The sequence below is a fragment of the Leptodactylus fuscus genome, chromosome 5 (genome assembly GCF_031893055.1).
Source record: "Leptodactylus fuscus isolate aLepFus1 chromosome 5, aLepFus1.hap2, whole genome shotgun sequence".
NCBI classification, from domain to species: Eukaryota; Metazoa; Chordata; class Amphibia; order Anura; family Leptodactylidae; genus Leptodactylus; species Leptodactylus fuscus.
In genome coordinates this window covers 119,113,541-119,131,959 of record NC_134269.1, presented here as the reverse complement: position 1 = coordinate 119,131,959, position 18,419 = coordinate 119,113,541, and the positions used below count along the sequence as shown (strand labels likewise).

The window sequence follows — 18,419 nt, the reverse complement described above, 5'->3', positions numbered from 1 at the left end:
CACTATATAAGATGCTTCAAGTGTGACCAGAAGTTGGTTGCAGAAAGTAATGGTGGAGATAGTGTAGGGTCTATGTTTCATCTCATTGCATCATACAAAGCACATGTCTGAAAAGCAATAGGAATTCAAGAAATTACACAGGCAGATCAGTAATAGAAATCAATAGCTAGGAATGAGGGTATAGCTGTGCTGCTATTTGAGCTTGCTACATTTCTGCTCTAACACAGAAGCACAGACAAACAGGACAGATAACTCTGTCATTGCCAATAATCTAATTTTGTCTAAGTCTCTTGTTCAACTGAGCAGTTTCATCTGTAAACACACTTTTTACTGACAAAACAAACCTGTTTGTGATAAATCCTTTGTTTTCACCCAATATACAGTCTGTGTTAATTAAAAACAAACAAACAACTAATTATATAATATACTAGAGGGAGGACTCGGCTTCGCACGGGTATATTACATTTTATGTTTGTGTAGTGGCCCCATAAGAATTTTCCAATTTTGCACTGGTGTATTTTGTATGTGGGTTGTGTGTATCTCATTTTGGATATCAGTGAAAAACCTGTGATCAGTTGTTATGGATACCTGGACTAAAGCTGTATCTAATCCTTCCCCGTGTAGTACTGTGTTTAGATGCAAGTATCCAATCCTTGTTGGTGTGGTACTGTGTGCAGATGCACATATTTAATCCTCCAGCGTGTGGTACTGTGTGCAGATGCGCGTATCTAATCCTCCTCCCTGTGGTATTGTGTGAAGAGGCATGTATCTAATCCTCTGGCAAGTGAAACTGTGTGCAGACATGCAAATCTAATCTTACGGCATGTGATACTGTGTGCAGACGCGCGTATCTAATCCTCTGGCGTGTGGTACTGTGTGCAGACGCGCGTATGTAATCCTCCCCCATGTGGTACTGTGTGCTGAGATGCATATGTAATTCTCTGGCGTGTGGTATTGTGTGCAGAGGCATGTATCTAATCCTCCCCAGTGTGGTATTGTGTGAAAAGGCGCGTATCTAATCCTACGGCATGTGGAATTGTGTGTAGAAGCGTGTATCTAATCCTCTGGCGTGTGGAACTGTAAGCAGACGCGCGTATCTAATCCTACGGCATGTCGTACTATGTGCAGGCGTGCTTATCTAATCCTCTGATGTGTGGAACTGCGTGCAGATGCACGTATGCAATCCTCTGGCATGTGGTATTGTGTGCAGACGCATTTATCTATTCCCCCAGCGTATGGTACTGTGTGCAGACACGCGTATCTAATCCTCCGGTGTGTGAAACTGTGTGCAGATGTACGTATCTAATACTACGGCATGCGGTACTGTGTGCAGACGTGCATTTCTAATCCTCTGGCGTATGGAACTGTGTGCAGATGTGCATATCCAATCCAGTGGTACTATGTGAAGACATGCGTATCTAATCCTCCAGTTTGTTGAACTGTGTGCAGATGCGCGTACCTAATCCTCCCCGTGTGGTACTGTGTGTAGATGTGCGTATCTAATCCTCTGGCAGTGGTACTATGTGAAGACATGCGTATCTAATCCTCCAGTGTGTTGAACTGTGTGCAGATGTGTGTATCTAATTCTCTCATGTGGTATTGTGTGAAGATGTGTGTATCTAATCCTTCCCTGTGTGGTACTTTGTGCAGACTCATGCATCTAATCCTTCAGCATGTGGAACTGTGTGCAGACACGCATATCTAACCCTCGGTCATGTGGTACTGTGTGCAGATGCACATATCTAATCCTCCCCTGTATGGTATTGTGTGAAGAGGCGCGTATCTAATCCTACAGCATGTGGAACTGTGTGTAGACGCACGTATCTAATCCTATGGCATGTGATACTGTGTGCAGATGCGCGTATCTAATCCTCTGGCGTGTGATACTGTGTGCAGATGCGCGTATCTAATCCTCCCCCGTGTGGTACTGTGTGCTGAGATGTGTATCTAATTCTCTGGCTTGTGGTACTGTGTGCAGAGGCATGTATCTAATCCTCCCCAGTGTGGTATTGTATGAAGGCGTATCTAATGCTACGGTGTGTGGAACTGTGTGTAGACGCGTGTATCTAATCCTATGGCGTGTACAGCTGTGTGCAGACGCACATATATAATCCTCTGGAGTGTGGAACTGTGTGTAGATGCGCGTATCTAATCCTACGGCATGTGGTACTGTGTGCAGACGTGCATATCTTACGCTCTGGTGTGTGGAAATGTGTACAGATGCGTGTATCCAATCCTTTGGCATGTGGTACTGTGTGCAGATGCATGTATCCATTCCCCCGACGTGTGGCACTGTGTGCAGATGTGTGTATCTAATCCTTCGGCATGTGGAACTGTGTGCAGAAGCACGTATTTAATCCTCTGGCATGTGATACTGTGTGTTGATCTGTGTATCTAATTCTCTGTTGCGTGTATCTCAGTTTGGATATCAGTGTTGTATCGTGCATGTGGAGTGACCGTGTGTATTGCAGTTGAAATATGAGTGAAAGACTTACAGGTTTGTATTGACTGGGGGGGGGGGCATTGTGTTTGGAATGCTGTATCTCAGCAACGGTACGTCCGAGCGAGTTGGAGTCTTGTCTTAAACCTTCCCGGATACCTGAAGTATCTCTGTACCAAATTTGGTGAAGATCGGTCCAGTCGTTTGGTTTGCATTAGAGAACAGACAGACAGACAAGAATTCATTTTTATAATATAGAGAGATATACACACATTTTATACTCTGCGCACTATCAAAAACACAGTGTGATAGTCAACAGGCAGTCCAGGGGTGTTTAAGGGATACCTTAATATGGTCCAACGAATGCACCATTTCTTGAAAAAAGGCATTTTTACAAATGACAGTCAAATGCAATGTTATCAATCCTAAATACAGAGCCTTTGGAGCATATGGAAAGCCCATTGCACTTAATCCTCATTTCATAAGAGATAAGATAAGATAATCCTTTAATAGTCCCACATTGGGGAAATTTCAGCATGTTGCAGCAGCATAGTAATACAGGTACAGGATAATACGCAGTAATATAATACAGACGTAGGCACATATATGCTGAGAAGAGAAGATATACTAGGAGTCCATGGCAGCTAAGGAAAAACGGAAGAGAAAGAAGGAAGACTTCATGGTCATCATCATAATCATTAGTTCTCTGTGCGGAGTGATCTTCGCTTGGTTTGATGTAGATTATACAGCCTGGTCGCGGTTGGAAGGAAGGACCTGCGATAGCGCCTCCTTCTCACACTTGGGGTGAAGCAGACGGTCACTTACAGTGCTGCCAAGTGCTATCAAAGTCTCATACATGGGGTGGGATTTGTTCTCCCGCATGGAGGTCACCACAGACAGTATCCTTCTGTCACCCACCACCTGTACTGGGTCCAAGGGGCTCCCCAGGACAGAGCTGGCCCTCCTGATCAGCCTGTCAAGTCTATTTCTGTCCCTGGTTGATATACTGCTCCCCCAGCAGGCCACACCGAAAAAGATGGCTGAAGCAACCACAGAGTTGAAGAAGGCCCTAAGAAGTGTCCCCTGGACTCTGAAGGCCCTCAGCCTACTGAGCAGGTAGAGTCTGCTGTGGCCCTTTCTGTGCAGCGCCTCCAGGTGATCAGCCCAGTCTAGCTTATTATTGAGGATCACGCCTAGATACTTATAGGTCCTGACTATCTCAATACATGTTCCTTGGATCTCCACCGGGGTCGGAGCACCTCCCCATTTACTAAAGTCCTCCACCATCTCCTTGGTCTTCCCAGCAATAATTCTGAGCTGGTTCTGCTGGCACCATTCAACAAAATCCCGGTTTAAGTCTCTGTATTCCCTGTCGTCGCCATCAGTGATACTACTGGCCTACTATAGCAGAGTCATCGGAGTACTTCTGTAAGTAACAGCTGGATGAGCTGTGCCTAAAGTCAGCAGTGTACAGTGTGAAGAGAAATGGGGCAAGAACTGTACCTTGTGGTGCCCCTGTACTACAGATCACAGTGTCAGACACACAGTCCTGGGCTCTCACATACTGAGGGCAGTTTGTTAGCTAGTCTAGGATTCAGTTGGACAGGTGATGGTCCACACCACCAAGGTTCAGCTTCTTCCTCAGTAGCCCTGGCTGAAAGGTGTTGAACGCACTGGAGAAGTCAAAGAACATTATTCTCACAGTGTTCCCGGGTTTCTCTAGGTGAGAAAGAGCTGTATGAAGAAGGTGGATGATGGCGTCATCTACCCCAATGCCCGGCCAATAGATAAACTGGAGGGGGTCCAGAGCGGAGGTCACTAGGGGGTGTAGGTGTGTCAGGACCAGTCTCTCTAGGACCTTCATCAGGTGGGATGTCAGTGCTACAGGTCAGTAGTCATTGTAGCCCATCGGGTTGGGTTTCTTTGGGACTGGTACATGTACATATATGTAAAAATGACTTTATCAAGGAAATTGATCATAAATTGGATCTAAAAGTATGGTGGTGTTAAGCATAAAGTTGCCTAAAATGCCTGCTAATATGTGATACAAATGTAAAGATAGACTAGGGAAGTTAGATGATAAAGTCTAAGTTTATGCATTCTATCAGACAAATCTAGCCTCAATAACTTTAATACACCATGTTATTCTCATTTAGGTTGATCCAATGTATTATTATGACGCCTGTATCAGAGAAGCATGTGTATGTGATATGGAAGGAAAATATCTTGGATTATGTTCATGTGTTGCTAACTATGCTCACGCTTGTATGGCACGGGGAGTATGTGTTAACTGGCGTAACCCAGATCTTTGTCGTAAGTATCAAATCCAATTGTATTAAATTTTAATTGACTGTGTTTAATCCCTTAATGAAAAATGATGTACTGGTACGTCATTGTAAGGTGTACCCAAACGCAAAATGACATGCCAGTACATCATTTTAATGTCACCCGCTCATAAGCTGAGCGGATGTCAGCTGTACGCAACAACTGACACCCGTATGTATCACCCATAGCCGGAGCTGAGCTATGATTACCCGTGTTAACACCTTAAATGCCACAGTGAAACATGACCACAGAATCTAAGGAGTTATGCGGACCCTATGGGCACCCCCCGTGGTGAAATCAGGAGGGTGCTGTTATGCATTTTCAGCAGTCCTGGGTCTGGCCAGTGACCCAAGGCTGCTAGGAACCCACAGCACCTGGTTGATACTGCTGGGAGCTCAGGAAATCAGCCTATAGGTCTGCATAGGCTGACTTCCTCTATAGACTGCATTACATGTGTATGGTGTGTATGGCAGTCTATAGTACTAAATCAGTGATCATAGCATCACTGGTTCAGGTGTCCTTATAGAATAACTAAAAAAAAAAAGTAAAATAAATAAATAATGAAGTATGTAAAAAAAAAAATTAATAAACTTATAAAGCCCCCCAAATTTCCTTTTCCTAAATAAAATAGAAACAAAAAAAACTAAAAATTAATAAAAAAAATTTACATATTTGGTATTACCGCTTCTGTAACAATCCGTACAATAAAAGTGAAACTGAAACATAAAAAATAATAAAATTAAAAAAAGTTACACATCTCAGAAGATGGCAATGCAAAGACAATGGATTTCTTTCACCAAATGGGTTTTTGTTCTGCAGAATTAATAACACATAAAAAAATATATAAATGAGGTATTTCCGTAATCATACCGAAATGCAGAATAAAGGTCACATGTTGCTTATGCTGTACGCTGCATGGCAAATAAATTAAAGGGTAAAATGCAATGCCAGAATTGATGTTTTTTTGTGTATGCTTCAAAAAAGTTAATAAAGTTTATTCAATCAGTTGAAGGTGGCCAAAAATGGTCTCATTACAAAATGCATCTCATTCCACAAAAAGAAAGCCCTCATATGGCCAGATCATCAGAAAAAAAAATATAGCTTGTACAATTTGAAGACAAAAACTCCTAGAATCGCCAAATCATTAGAACATACTGTACCTGGCTGCAGCAGGAAGGGAATGTATAAACTGTGCAAGCGTATATCAGAGGACACCCCAGATTTAGAGATTACTAGGGAAAAGACACCAGAAGTCACACCCAGTGTGACCCCCACAATCCTAGGAGTTACTGGAGAAATAGGAGGGAATTTGGTGTTCCCAATGTACTCCGCACAGCTTACATATTCACTATTTACCATCTGCTGTGCATTCACATCTGGAATACTAATGCTCACTCCATCCGTTGACAAATTCAATGAGAGGTGCACTTTTCACAATGGGGCTACTCCTTAGGGAATTCCACATGTATGGTACCTTAGAGGCTCTGCAAACATCATATGGTGTCCAGATACCAAATTTCTAAATTTGCTTTCCAAAAGCTCCTTCACATCTGCGCCCTACTGAGTGCCCAAACTGCAGTTCATACCTACATGTATGACACTGGTGTACCCAGGATAACGTATTTAATGCGATATGGGTGTATAAGCTGTTGTTTGGGCAGAGCCAGTGTTATGGTCAGCAGGGTTTATTAAAAAAAACTAAACAACTAAAAAAAAAACCTGTGGAGCCCTCTAGGCTACTGACTGCAAAAAACCTGGTGTAAACAGTGTCTGAAAGTTGATGTCACTGCCAGCTAAATTAAACAACCACGTTTGCTCTGTTACCAATCACAGAGTCCTGTGCAGTCAGAGCAGCCGCACAAATAAACAAACTGGCTAGCCTGAACTCCAGGACAAGCCAGAGACCAAGTAAACCCTGTGTGTAGTTGTTCCACCCAACCACCCAGGCAACTACTGCCAAGCCCACTCTCAGTCACCCTGTCTGAGAAGTAATGCTAGCTAAACCTACTGAGTACTATCACACAACATACAAGGCAGCATGCTGCCTGACTAACAGTGGCATTGCTACCTCAGGGATAAATTACTAGCTAGGGCAATTAATGTTTACAGGCTGGAACCCATATACACACACACACACACACACACATACATACATACATACATACATACATACATACATTATTTCAGGTTTCAGAATGTGAACATAGAGCGCCGGGCGTCTAGACCAGCCCCCTTATATAGGCAAGGGGCAGTCACCAACAAATAGCCCAGCTGCCCAATCTGAGCGTCCATAGGTCGACACACCAGTCCATCAAAGACTCGACCACACCCGGCTGTTGCAAGGCAGGTTAACCCCTGCAGCCCTGAACTGTACAGAAGAACAGGCAGCGACGCCCATCTCATGGCCGCAGCTTCTGCACAATCCTAACACTACCCCCCCTCCACGGCGCAACGACACCATGCGTCTCCGGGTCGGAGACAAAAATGGCGAGGAGTGAGCCAGACACGATCCCTTGGGGACAGCTCTGTCCCTGACCTATGTCTGCTATCAGCTGTTGCTCTACTCCTGCCCTTGGCCTGACTCATGGCAAAATAAACAGGCTGTGGAACTTTGCCATTTGGTACAGGACTTGGCAAGTCAGGGGAGTAAGAAAGTCCAGTCCTAATATCCTGCCCACATACTGTGCCTACACTCAGTTTAAAGTTTGTTTTTTTCCCACTTAATTCTTGCGGGCGCAAACCCTGGCTGGCACCAGATGGCAGGGGACAATGAGACTTTCCTGCAGATTTATGCCTCCTGTTTCTGTGTGGAAGTGGTGTTGCTCTTGGCAACAGGTCAGTGGAGTATATCTCAGGCCTGTGTTTTAGCAGAGACCCAGTAGTGTTTACAGTAAAGACCTCTGCAGGTTGAGGGGGTAAGACCTCCTGCTTTGAAGGCCTCACTGGAGGGACGGCTGATGGTATAGCCTCCATACACCTTCCCTTGCACTCAGGACTCCACTTAATAATCTCCCCTTGCCTCCAGTCTATGACTGGTGAGTGTCGGCGTAACCATGAGAGACCTAGCATTACTGCATCAGTTAAGCCCTCCAAGATGTGAAAAGAGAGCTTCTCTGTATGCAGTGTTTTACTCCGCAGAAGCAACGGTGGCGTCTCAAATCAGATCTGCGGCCGAATCTGAGACCCATCAACCACTGTAATGTTTATGGGGGTCTTAAGAGCTCTCATGGGAATACCATTTTGCTGGGCGAATTTGGCTGACATGAAATTCCCCATGGCCCCAGAGTCTATCATTGCTCTAGTATTTACCCAACCATTACCCAGCTTAAAGGCTACTGGGAAATGGACATGATTATGGGACTTTTGTGTACCAAGTAACCCACCCCCGATGGACACTTGGCTATCCTTCTTTTCCAGTGGGGTCGAGCATTGAGGAGCAATATGCCCTGGCCTGTTACAACGGTAACAAATCACCCCCTTAATTTTCCTACTCCTGCTGCCAGGAGTGGAAGCACGGGAGGTGTCCATCGGTTCCGTGGACTCCACAACGGGCGAGGCAGAGGTAGATTTCATGACCCCCCTCTGTGACATAAGATTACGCTCGAGCCCCCACTCCACTGTCCTATCAGACAACTGTGTATCCACACGAGTAGCTGAATTTATTAGGGCAGAGAGGGAGGTAGAAGGCTTTTGGCTTGCTAGTTCGTCCTTTATATTTGAGGACAAACCTTCCCAAAAGATTGCCACCAGTACCTTGTCTGGCCAATCCAGCTCAGATGCCAAGGTTCAAAACTCAATAGCAAAGTCCGCTACCGAGCTCTGGCCTTGCTTTAAATATAAGAGCTGAGAGGCATAGGTGGACTGGGGCACTGGGCCATGAAACACCAGGCGTAGTGCTTCACACAGCGCGGCTAGTGTAGCCAAGTCCGCTGTGTCCCGTTCTTTTAACGGGGTGACCCAGGCCAAGGCTCTCCCAGTGAGCAAGGAAATCACAAAAGCCACTTTAGATTTCTCATCTGGGAAGAGACTGGGACAGGCTTCAATGTATGTTTTACATTGGTGAATGAATCCCCGACATCCCTGCGGCTCACCCGCATACCGCTCCGGAGGCAGGAGTGGACATGGTGACACTGCAGGGGTCGGCAGACTACCAACCAACTGAGCCATAGCCTGAACCCTTGAGATAGGTCACAAAAATTAATTGGGGCAGCAGGTGGAGATTGCTGCAAGTGTTGCTCCACCGTTCCCAGGCGTGTGTTAAGACTATTGACAAGACTCGCCAATTGTGAAGACGAAGTCATATTGTGGCGTGGCTCTGGCTCTATGATACTGTTATGGTCAGCAGGATTTATTAAAAAAACTAAACTGAAAAACCCTGCGGAGCCCTCTGGGCTACTGACTGCTAAAGACCTGGTGTGAACAGTGTCTGACAGTTGATGTCACTGCCAGCTAAATTAAACAACCAGGTTTGCTCTGTTACCAATCACAGAGTCCTGTGCAGTCAGAGCAGCCACCCAAATAAACAAACTGGCTAGCCTGAACTCCAGGACAAGCCAGAGACCAAGTAAACCCTGTGTGTAGTTGTTCCAGCCACCCAACCCCCAATGCAGCTTACTGCCAATCAAACTCCCAGTGTGAACACTGACTGAGGGGAGAAGCTAGCTAAGGCCAACTGAGATTCTACCACACACCATACAAGGCAGCATGCTGCCAAACTACAATTGGCATTGCTGTCTCTGGGGATATTTTACTAACTAGGGCCAACTAATAATACTCTGGCTGGAACCCAAGCACATGCACGCACCCTTTCAGGTATCAGATTAGGATTTGGTTTGATCTTAGAGCGCCGGGCGTCCAGACCGGCCCCCTTATATAGGCAAGGGGCGGTCACCAACAAATAGCCCAGCTGCCCAATCCGAGCATCCATAGGTCGACACACCAGTCCATCAAAGACTTGACCACACCCGGCTGTTGCAAGGCAGGTTAACCCCTGCAACCCTGGACTGTACAGAAGAACAGGCAGCGACGCCCTTCTCATGACTGCAGCTTCTGCACAATCCTAACAGCCAGGCACAGAAGAGAGGGAGCATTAGTTGTTTTTGGGTGCACAGATTTATACAGTTTGGTTTTTGGATGTTATGATTCTTTTGCAGAGCCCTGAAATGTAAAGTGGAATCCCTTGACATGTGACCCCTTTTTGGAAAGTACATCCCTGAAGGAATTTATCCAGGGGTACAGTGAGGATTTTTATCCCCCAAGTGTTGCATTAATTTAATTTCTAGAAATGAATACGCAGCTGATGGTGAAAGGGGAAAATGGCATTTCTTCCAGAAATATGTCATTTCAGTGCATATTGTGTTGTTCCCAGTTTGTATAAGAGACAAACTCTTCAAAAGTTGTTGTGCCCGGGATACCCGCTGTTAGGAAATTGCTTTGATGACAATTCTCCAGTAGCTGCTGGAAAACCTGGAGAAAGGGGCACAAGAGACAGAGCGCCTTAAGCTGAAGCCCCCCCCACTGTCCCTTCCTCTTGCCGGTCCTATCCTAGGTAATAGGTGGCAACTTGGAGACAATCCCTTCCTATATACAGTACGTGAAACACAAAACGCAGACAAGACAAACAACAACAAAGGGAGTCATCTAGCGGAGGGGCCATTAACAGTCGAGCAATGCAGTGACAAAATTGAAATCCAAAAGAATAGTCAATAGGGAAAGCCAGAGATCAAGAATCAGAATAAAAGTAATTAAACAGCAAGAGAAAGCCAGAAAGCACGAGGCAATATCAGGTACCAGTGTGAATGTGAGCCAAGACTAAATAGGGGAGGATGAACCCACCCTGGACCTGACAGGAAGGCAGGCTGTCAATCACAGGGCAAGACCAAATTTAACTACTTCATGGACAGAGGCAGACAAGGGCAGAAGACGGGTGTGGTGCAAATTCACTTAAAGAACTAGGGTCGTGTTCACACAGTGCAAGTAACTAAACTGCACACGCCTCATGCACCGCTGCATGCGAGCAAAGGGTGGCGCATTGTCCTGAACAGGCAGAGATTTTACACCCACTTAACAGTTTTTGGAGTGTGTGTTGCTGCTGGGCAAAACATGAGCACTGAATTGGTGTATCTCTAGAAAAATTGCAATTTTCACTTTTCATTATCAGCTGCGCATTCATTTTTGGAAATTAAATTAATGCAATGCTCTTGGATTAATAATGCTCGCTACCCCACATGATAAATCCCTTGATGGCTGTAGTTTCCAAAGTGGGATCAGATGTCTGTAGATTCCACTTTACCGGCAATTCAGTGGTTCTGCAAAAGTGGCATGAAATCTGAAAACCAAAATAACACTCCTTCCAGCTGTGCCCAAACAGCAGTTTATACCCACATATGACATTAAGTACATTAGCCTGAATACAGCAGTGTCATACATGTGGATATAAACTGTTGTTTGGACACAAATCAGGGTGCACATGTGAATAAGCCCTTTGTGCTTTTGGACTGCTACTTTAGATTGCTGGTTTTTGGACACCATGTCATATTTGCAGATACCCTAAAATTCCCCTAAAAAATGTGGTCACTTCTTGGGGAATTCCAATTTACTGGCACTTCCAGGGCTGTGCAAAAACAACATGGTACCCAGAAAGTCCCTCTAAATCTACTGTATACTCCAAAAGCTAAAAAGTGCGGGGTTCCTTCCCTTCTGAGCCCTGCTGTGTGACCAAGCAACAGTTTACACCCACATATACAACTTCTTTGTAACCAGGATACTCCACCTAACAATTTTAGGAGTGCATGTCTCTGATGACACAAAGTGTGCACAACATATTGGGTACTGAAATGGCATATTTCTTTATAAATTTCAATTTTTACTTTGTACATTAATTTTTTGGAAGCACTATTGGCCTCAAAATAATACCCCTTGAGAAAATCCTTGAGTGATGTAGTTTCTAAAACGGGTATTTTTGAGGGGTTTCCATTGTTCCAGACAAAGCTGGAGAAACTGATGGTATAAGCGCAAGAGTTCTTAAAATGTGCAGTGACCAGCTAGGTGGTATTATTACGCACATGTACAATATGAGTCTAAAGCTGGGAGTGGTACCTCGACTGTGGAAAACATCTTGCGTGGTACCAGTCCCAAAGAAACCCAACCCGATGGGCTACAATGACTACCGACCCGTAGCACTGACATCCCACCTGATGAAGGTCCTAGAGAGACTGGTCCTGACACACCTACGCCCTCTAGTGAGCCCCGCTCTGGACCCCCTCCAGTTTGCGGGCATTGGGGTAGATGATGCCATCATCCACCTTCTTCATACAGCTCTTTCTCACCTAGAGAAACCCGGGAACACTGTGAGAATAATGTTCTTTGACTTCTCCAGTGCGTTCAACATCTTTCAGCCAGGGCTACTGAGGGAAAAGCTGAACCTTGGTAGTGTGGACCATCACCTGTCCAACTGAATCCTAGACTAGCTGACAAACTGCCCTCAGTATGTGAGAGCCCAGGACTGTGTGTCTGACACTGTGATCTGTAGTACGGGGACACCACAAGGTACAGTTCTTGCCCCATTTCTCTTCACACTGTACACTGCTGACTTTAGGCACAGCTCATCCAGCTGTTACTTACAGAAGTACTCCGATGACTCTGCTATAGTAGGCCTTATCACTGATAAACTGGGACTTTGTTAAATGGTGCCAGCAGAACCAGCTCAGGATTAATGCTGGGAAGACCAAGGAGATGGTGGTGGACTTTAGTAAACGGAGAGGTGCTCCGACCCCGGTGGAGATCCAAGGGACATATATTGAGATATTCAGGACCTATAAGTATCTGGGCGTGCTCCTCAATAATAAACTGGACTGGGCTGATCACCTGGAGGCGCTGCACAGAAAGGGCCACAGCAGACTCTACCTGCTCAGGAGGATGAGGGCCTTCAGAGTCCAGGGGACACTTCTTAGGGCCTTCCTAAACTCTGTGGTTGCTTCAGCCATCTTTTTCGGTGTGGCTTGCTGGGGGAGCAGTATATCAACCAGGGACAGAAATAGACTTGACAGGCTGATCAGGAGGGCCAGCTCTGTCCTGGGGAGCCCCTTGGACCCAGTACAGGTGGTGGGTGACAGAAGGATATTGTCTGTGGTGACCTCCATGCGGGAGAACAAATCGCACCTCATGTATGGGACCTTGATGGGACTTGGCAGCACTGTAAGTGACCGTCTGCTTCACCCCAAGTGTGAGAAGGAGCGCTATCACAGGTCCTTCCTTCCAACCGCAACCAGGCTGTATAATCTACATCAAACCAAGTGAAGATCACTCTCCACAGAGAACTAACGATTATGACGATGACCATGAAGTCTTCCTTCTTTCTCTTCCGTTCCTTAGCTGCTATGGACTCCTAGTATATCTTCTCTTCTCAGCATATGTGTGTCTATGTCTGTATTATGTTAATATGTATTCTGTACCTGTATTACCATGCTGCTGTAACATACTGAAATTTCCCCACTGTGGGACTATTAAAGGATTATCTTATCTTATCTTGTATGGGTACTTTAGGGGCCCTGTAAATGGGGCATAGCACCAGAAAACTATTCCAGCAAAATTGGCTCTCCAAAAGCCAAATAGCGCTCTTTCTATTCTGAGCTCCACCATGTACCACATATGGGGTATTTCTGTGTTCAGGAGATATTGTGTAACAAACTGTGGGGTGACTTTCTTCTTTAAACTCTTGTTAAAATGAAAAATTTGGGGTTAAATGGACAGTTTATTGGACATTTTTTCTTTTAATTTTTACGTTCCTTTGCTAATAAAATCTGTGAAACAGCTGTAGGGTCAAAATGCTTACTAAACCCCTTGATAAATTCTGTCAGGGGTGTAGTTTCCAAAATATGGTCACTTTTGGAGGGTTTTCATTGTATTGGTACTCTAGGGGCTCTGCAAATGAGACATGGCACCTGAAAACTATTCCAGCAAAATCTGCTTTTCAGACATCCAGAGTTTTTCCTTCTCTTCCGTATGCTGCCTGGAGATGGAGACGGGGCGACACAGGCAGACGTACAAGCCACGGGAGAACAGACTGTGCCAGCACTGTGACCAGGGGGCCCTAGAAGACGAGACCCACTTCCTGCTACACTGCACCAAATACTCTGCTGTGAGGGCTGTCTACTACCAAAGACTCTCTGCCCACATCCCAGACTTCATATCTGCAGATGAGAAGAGGAAACTCTACATCCTACTGGGAAAGGAAGAGGCCACTGTGGAGATCGCTGCCCAATACGTGTCCAGCTGTCACCAAACAAGAGGAAGATGAGACTCCACAGACTGTTATACCCCAAACCACCTGCCCCACCCCACTCCACCCCACCTCCCCATATAGCGGTCACTAACTAAGAGGAAGTTGAGATTCCATGGACTGTTATACCCCAAATCAGCCACCCCCCCACACCTCCTTACCCCATACTCTCCCCCTCGACTCCAACTCCCCCCCCCCAACTTTACTAGCTTTGGCAATGCCAAATATCCATTCGGACGTGCCAGTAAAGCCTATTTCATTTGATTTGCTGCCATTCATCCAAACATCAGATTTACACCCACATGTGTGGTATTTATGTGGTCTGGAGAAATTGCATTACAAACTGTAAGATACATTTTCTCCTTTAACCCCTTGTTAGTGTGTTAATTTTAGGACTAAATGGATGTATTTTTGAAAAAAAATTAAGTCACATTTCATGTTGTTTTAATTCCCATTGAATACTTAAAAGGTTAACAAACTTCCCAAATGCTGGTTTAAATTATTTGAGGGGTACAGTTTTGAAAATGGGGTGATTTATGGGGGTTTCTAATACAAAGGCTTTTATAATCCCCTTAAAAACTAAAGTCCTCCCTAAAAAATTAGATTAAGAAATTTTCTTGTAAATCTGGAAAATCGCTGTTACACTGGTAAGTTTAATAATGTCCAAAATAAATGAAAGAGCGATTAAAAGATTATGCCAATTTAAAGAAGAGATATGGTAGATAATATTTAGTTATGTATTTGGGTGGTATGACTATCTGTCTGAAAATAAGAGTAATTCACATTTTGAAAATAGCAAAAGTAGCAATTTTTTCTAAATAAATACAAAAATATTAATAAATGTTTACCATTAACATGAAATACGATGTGTCATAAAAAACAATATCATTACTACTGTATTTTAAAATTTCTCAGTTATTGCCAAATTCATGAGACCTGGTCATTAAGGTACTCTTAGGCTCTGTCTTGAAGTGGTTCAACTTCATTCAGCTTCTCCTATTCCTATTATTCTCTAGTTTGTTTGAAAGCTTTGCTGCTGTGTATTACAGAAGGAAATTGAGTAATTTCTTTGGATCATGCAGTGATGAATAACACATCCATCCCTAGCTTGACTATCGTAAAAATGCCTGGTGTTCCTGCCCACGACATTTTTTATGCTATCTATATACTCAGAACTAATCAGCTTTCAATCACTATACATGACACTATCACTTTGACACCGCTTTAACTGTGTTTGACTTAGAGACCTAATAATGAATTAGAATCCTTGATCATGTCATACAGTATGTTTTAAACACAAATAAACTCTTTCATTTAGACTGAACAAACCAAACCTAAAAAATAAACTTCAAAGGTTTGTTCATCTATATAAAATAACCTAAAATATTCTGCAGTTGCTCTTCCTCTCTTGCATGAATAAAATAAGCAAATTTTTTATCAGTTGGTAGTTTATAACTGCATTAACTGAAAGAATATCTAACATTGTATTGTGACTTAAATATAGGTTGTAAATTTAATGGTCATTGTATCTACCTGATCCAACTAATGACAGAAAAGAAATAAGAAATTAGTTGCAAAAATTGCTAACTATAGCATTCAAAATTGAGAAATGCCTAATAATATTGACATATAATGAATAAATACTACAGCCATGTTGTGGTAAGAAATAAAGCTAGAGATTTCCTAAATATTACGGATATGCACTGCCAAACAATACTGGCAATTTTTCCAAAATATCATAAAGCATAGCCATAAAGTATTCAACCTACAGTATAAACAAAAATATATATATTTTTTTAAATAGGATATTACCGACTGGAGTTACTCCAGATGGTAACGAGCCCTATTTATTTATTGATCCTGGCAGGGGCCGGGATCGGTAAGTGACACTGCGGGCCACACAAACACTATTATTATATTCGGGGTTGTTTTCAGATCCCCGAGTATAATGATCAGATGCTCAGGAAAGGTAAGAGAACATAAAAAACTGTGTTACTCACCTCTCCGGGCTCCAGACAGGCTTCGGGCCTAGTTGTGTGACAAGCGTCCCAGGTCATGTGACGTCCTGGACATCATTGAAGATGGCCAATAATACCAGGGAGTGCAGCGGAGCCAGGAAGAGGTAACAGTGTTTTTTTATGTTGATATCCCCCCTCAGTCTCCGATTATTATAATCTGGGGTTTGAAAAGACCCCAGAGTATAATAATTGTTCATGGTTGTCCACAGTGGGGCAATAATACTGTGTGTAGCGGCCACTATGGGGCACAATACTGTGTGCAGGGGCCATTATGGGGCATAATACTGTATACAGGGGCCAAAATGGGACATACTACTGTGTGCAGGGGCCACTATGGGGCATAATGGGGCCAATAAGGGGTATAATAGCGTGGGCAGGAATGCAGGGAGGAGGGGTTCCATCAGTCAAGGTCTTCAGCGTCTATCGGCAGAGGGGAGGTCCCCATGTCAAAAGTGCACCACGGGGCCCTGCTATTCTTAGTTATGCCACTGCTCTTGGGTACTGATAATAAATCTGTAACGGGTCATCCAAGTATAATAATGTAATTTTTAGCATTTGTATTTGTAACCTACTTTGACAGAAAGACCATTGGGCGGGTACAATACCTACAATTATGCTCATGAATTCAACAGTCAGAAGCTTTTTAGGGAATAGATTCTCTTGAATGTGATACATGATACAATATGTTGAGAAACAATAGTGTTCTGCATTAGCAACGTCAATGAACAGACCATTCCATTCCCCGTTCATCTTACACATAGTCATATTTATAGTAAAAAGGCAAGATGTCAGAATCCTAATTTTATGTCATTTTTCTGTCCACAAAGCAACTTACTGTGATTATTACAATAAAAGAGGAGAAAACATTTGGCATTATGAGCCCTGTGGATTGGCTAATGTGAAGACATGTAGCAATCAAGATCTTGTTGATACGTTCTCACCATTCTTAGAAGGTAAGACTAATCAGCATGTACAATAATTTTTCAAAGCACTTTTGAAAGAACCTTTACATTTACAAAAATGTGATGACCTGTAATTCACAGTAATGGATAAATAATTTAGATTATTGGAATTAAATTAAAATGAACAGGTCTTTACAATTTCAGGTATTCATACCATTTTTGCTAGTTTGATCGCTATTAAATGAATGTTTAAATATTTATCTTGCTACTTGCTATGATTATATTATAATGGACTGATGAATGTGAACTGAAAACCTTTTCTCAAATGAACATAGTTTAGTTAAGTATCCAAAGTATTATTTTGATATCATTAAGCACTACTTTAATTTTTATATTGAGAGCATTGTCATTACATGGAAATTTAGTCCTTGCAATAAATGTTTAATATTATTTTTCATTAAATATGATTAGTACCATTAATATAAATAGAAACATTTATACTATTTGCTTGTACTATAGGCTGCTACCCAAGATGTCCTCCTGATGCCCCTTACCTGGATTCTAATGTTAGGAAATGTGTTCAGCTTTCACATTGTAGCTGTAATCATAATGGCCAAACAATTGCACCAAATTCAAAGATTCAAGACCAGTGCAACAGAGAATGGTAACAAAGTTAACAATATGTAGCAGTACATTTACGGTTTTAAACATTTGTGGAAATGAATAGTTTTGGAAATTTACTGAATAGTATGGTTAAAATATATTGTGCAACCAAATTGAAAAAGTTAGAAGTGCCTGTTTTTAAAAAATCTTTTTTTCTTCCTTAACATGTCGGAATAGCCTTAAGAAAGGCTATTCTTCTCCTACCTTTAGATGTCTTCTCCGCCCCGCCGTTCGGTTAATATCCCATTTTCCGCCGGTATGCAAATGAGTTATCTTGCAGCACTGGGGGCGGGCCCCAGCACTCAAACAGTACTGGGGGTGTCCCCAATGCTGCGAGAGAACTCTCCAGCATCGCCTCCATCTTCTTCAGGAACGGGGTCTTTACCTACCGCGTCTTCTTCCGGGGGTTGGCTTCAAACTTCTAGGTCTTGGGCCTAGGACAAAGCTGACTGCGCATATCTGCCAGCCACAAGAACATGGCCACTTACAATACTGGAAGTTTTTTTTTCATTTTTTTGTATAGGATGTTGTTATCCTGGAACTGATATTTTAGGTACATATGTGTCATTAATTAGCTTACTTTGTTAATTTTGGAGCTTGTCATTAATGGCATGTTAAGCATACCTACAAGTAAAAAAACATTTTTCAGAGGTGACAAGTGTAAGTGAATATATAGTAAGAAACATTACAATGTCCATTAACCCTTTCTGGGCCAAGGGTCATTGATGTCCCAATGTTCACACAAAAACTTAGTATTTTTTATATGTATAGCTATACACAGCAATATTTTT

The 18,419-nt window shown here is 43.2% G+C and overlaps 1 protein-coding gene across 1 annotated transcript in view; it reads left to right on the top strand.

Annotated features, from left to right (window-relative positions):
- The window catches only part of LOC142204548 (mucin-19-like), a 33,334-nt gene extending 15,701 nt beyond the window's left edge, over positions 1–17,633 (top strand). Inside the window, exons 5-7 of the mRNA XM_075275864.1 lie at positions 4,597–4,753; positions 16,891–17,016; positions 17,485–17,633. Of these exons, the coding sequence (XP_075131965.1) occupies positions 4,597–4,753; positions 16,891–17,016; positions 17,485–17,633 (432 nt within the window). The remainder of the gene's footprint in view (positions 1–4,596; positions 4,754–16,890; positions 17,017–17,484) is intronic.
- The last annotated feature ends 786 nt before the right edge of the window (positions 17,634–18,419 follow it).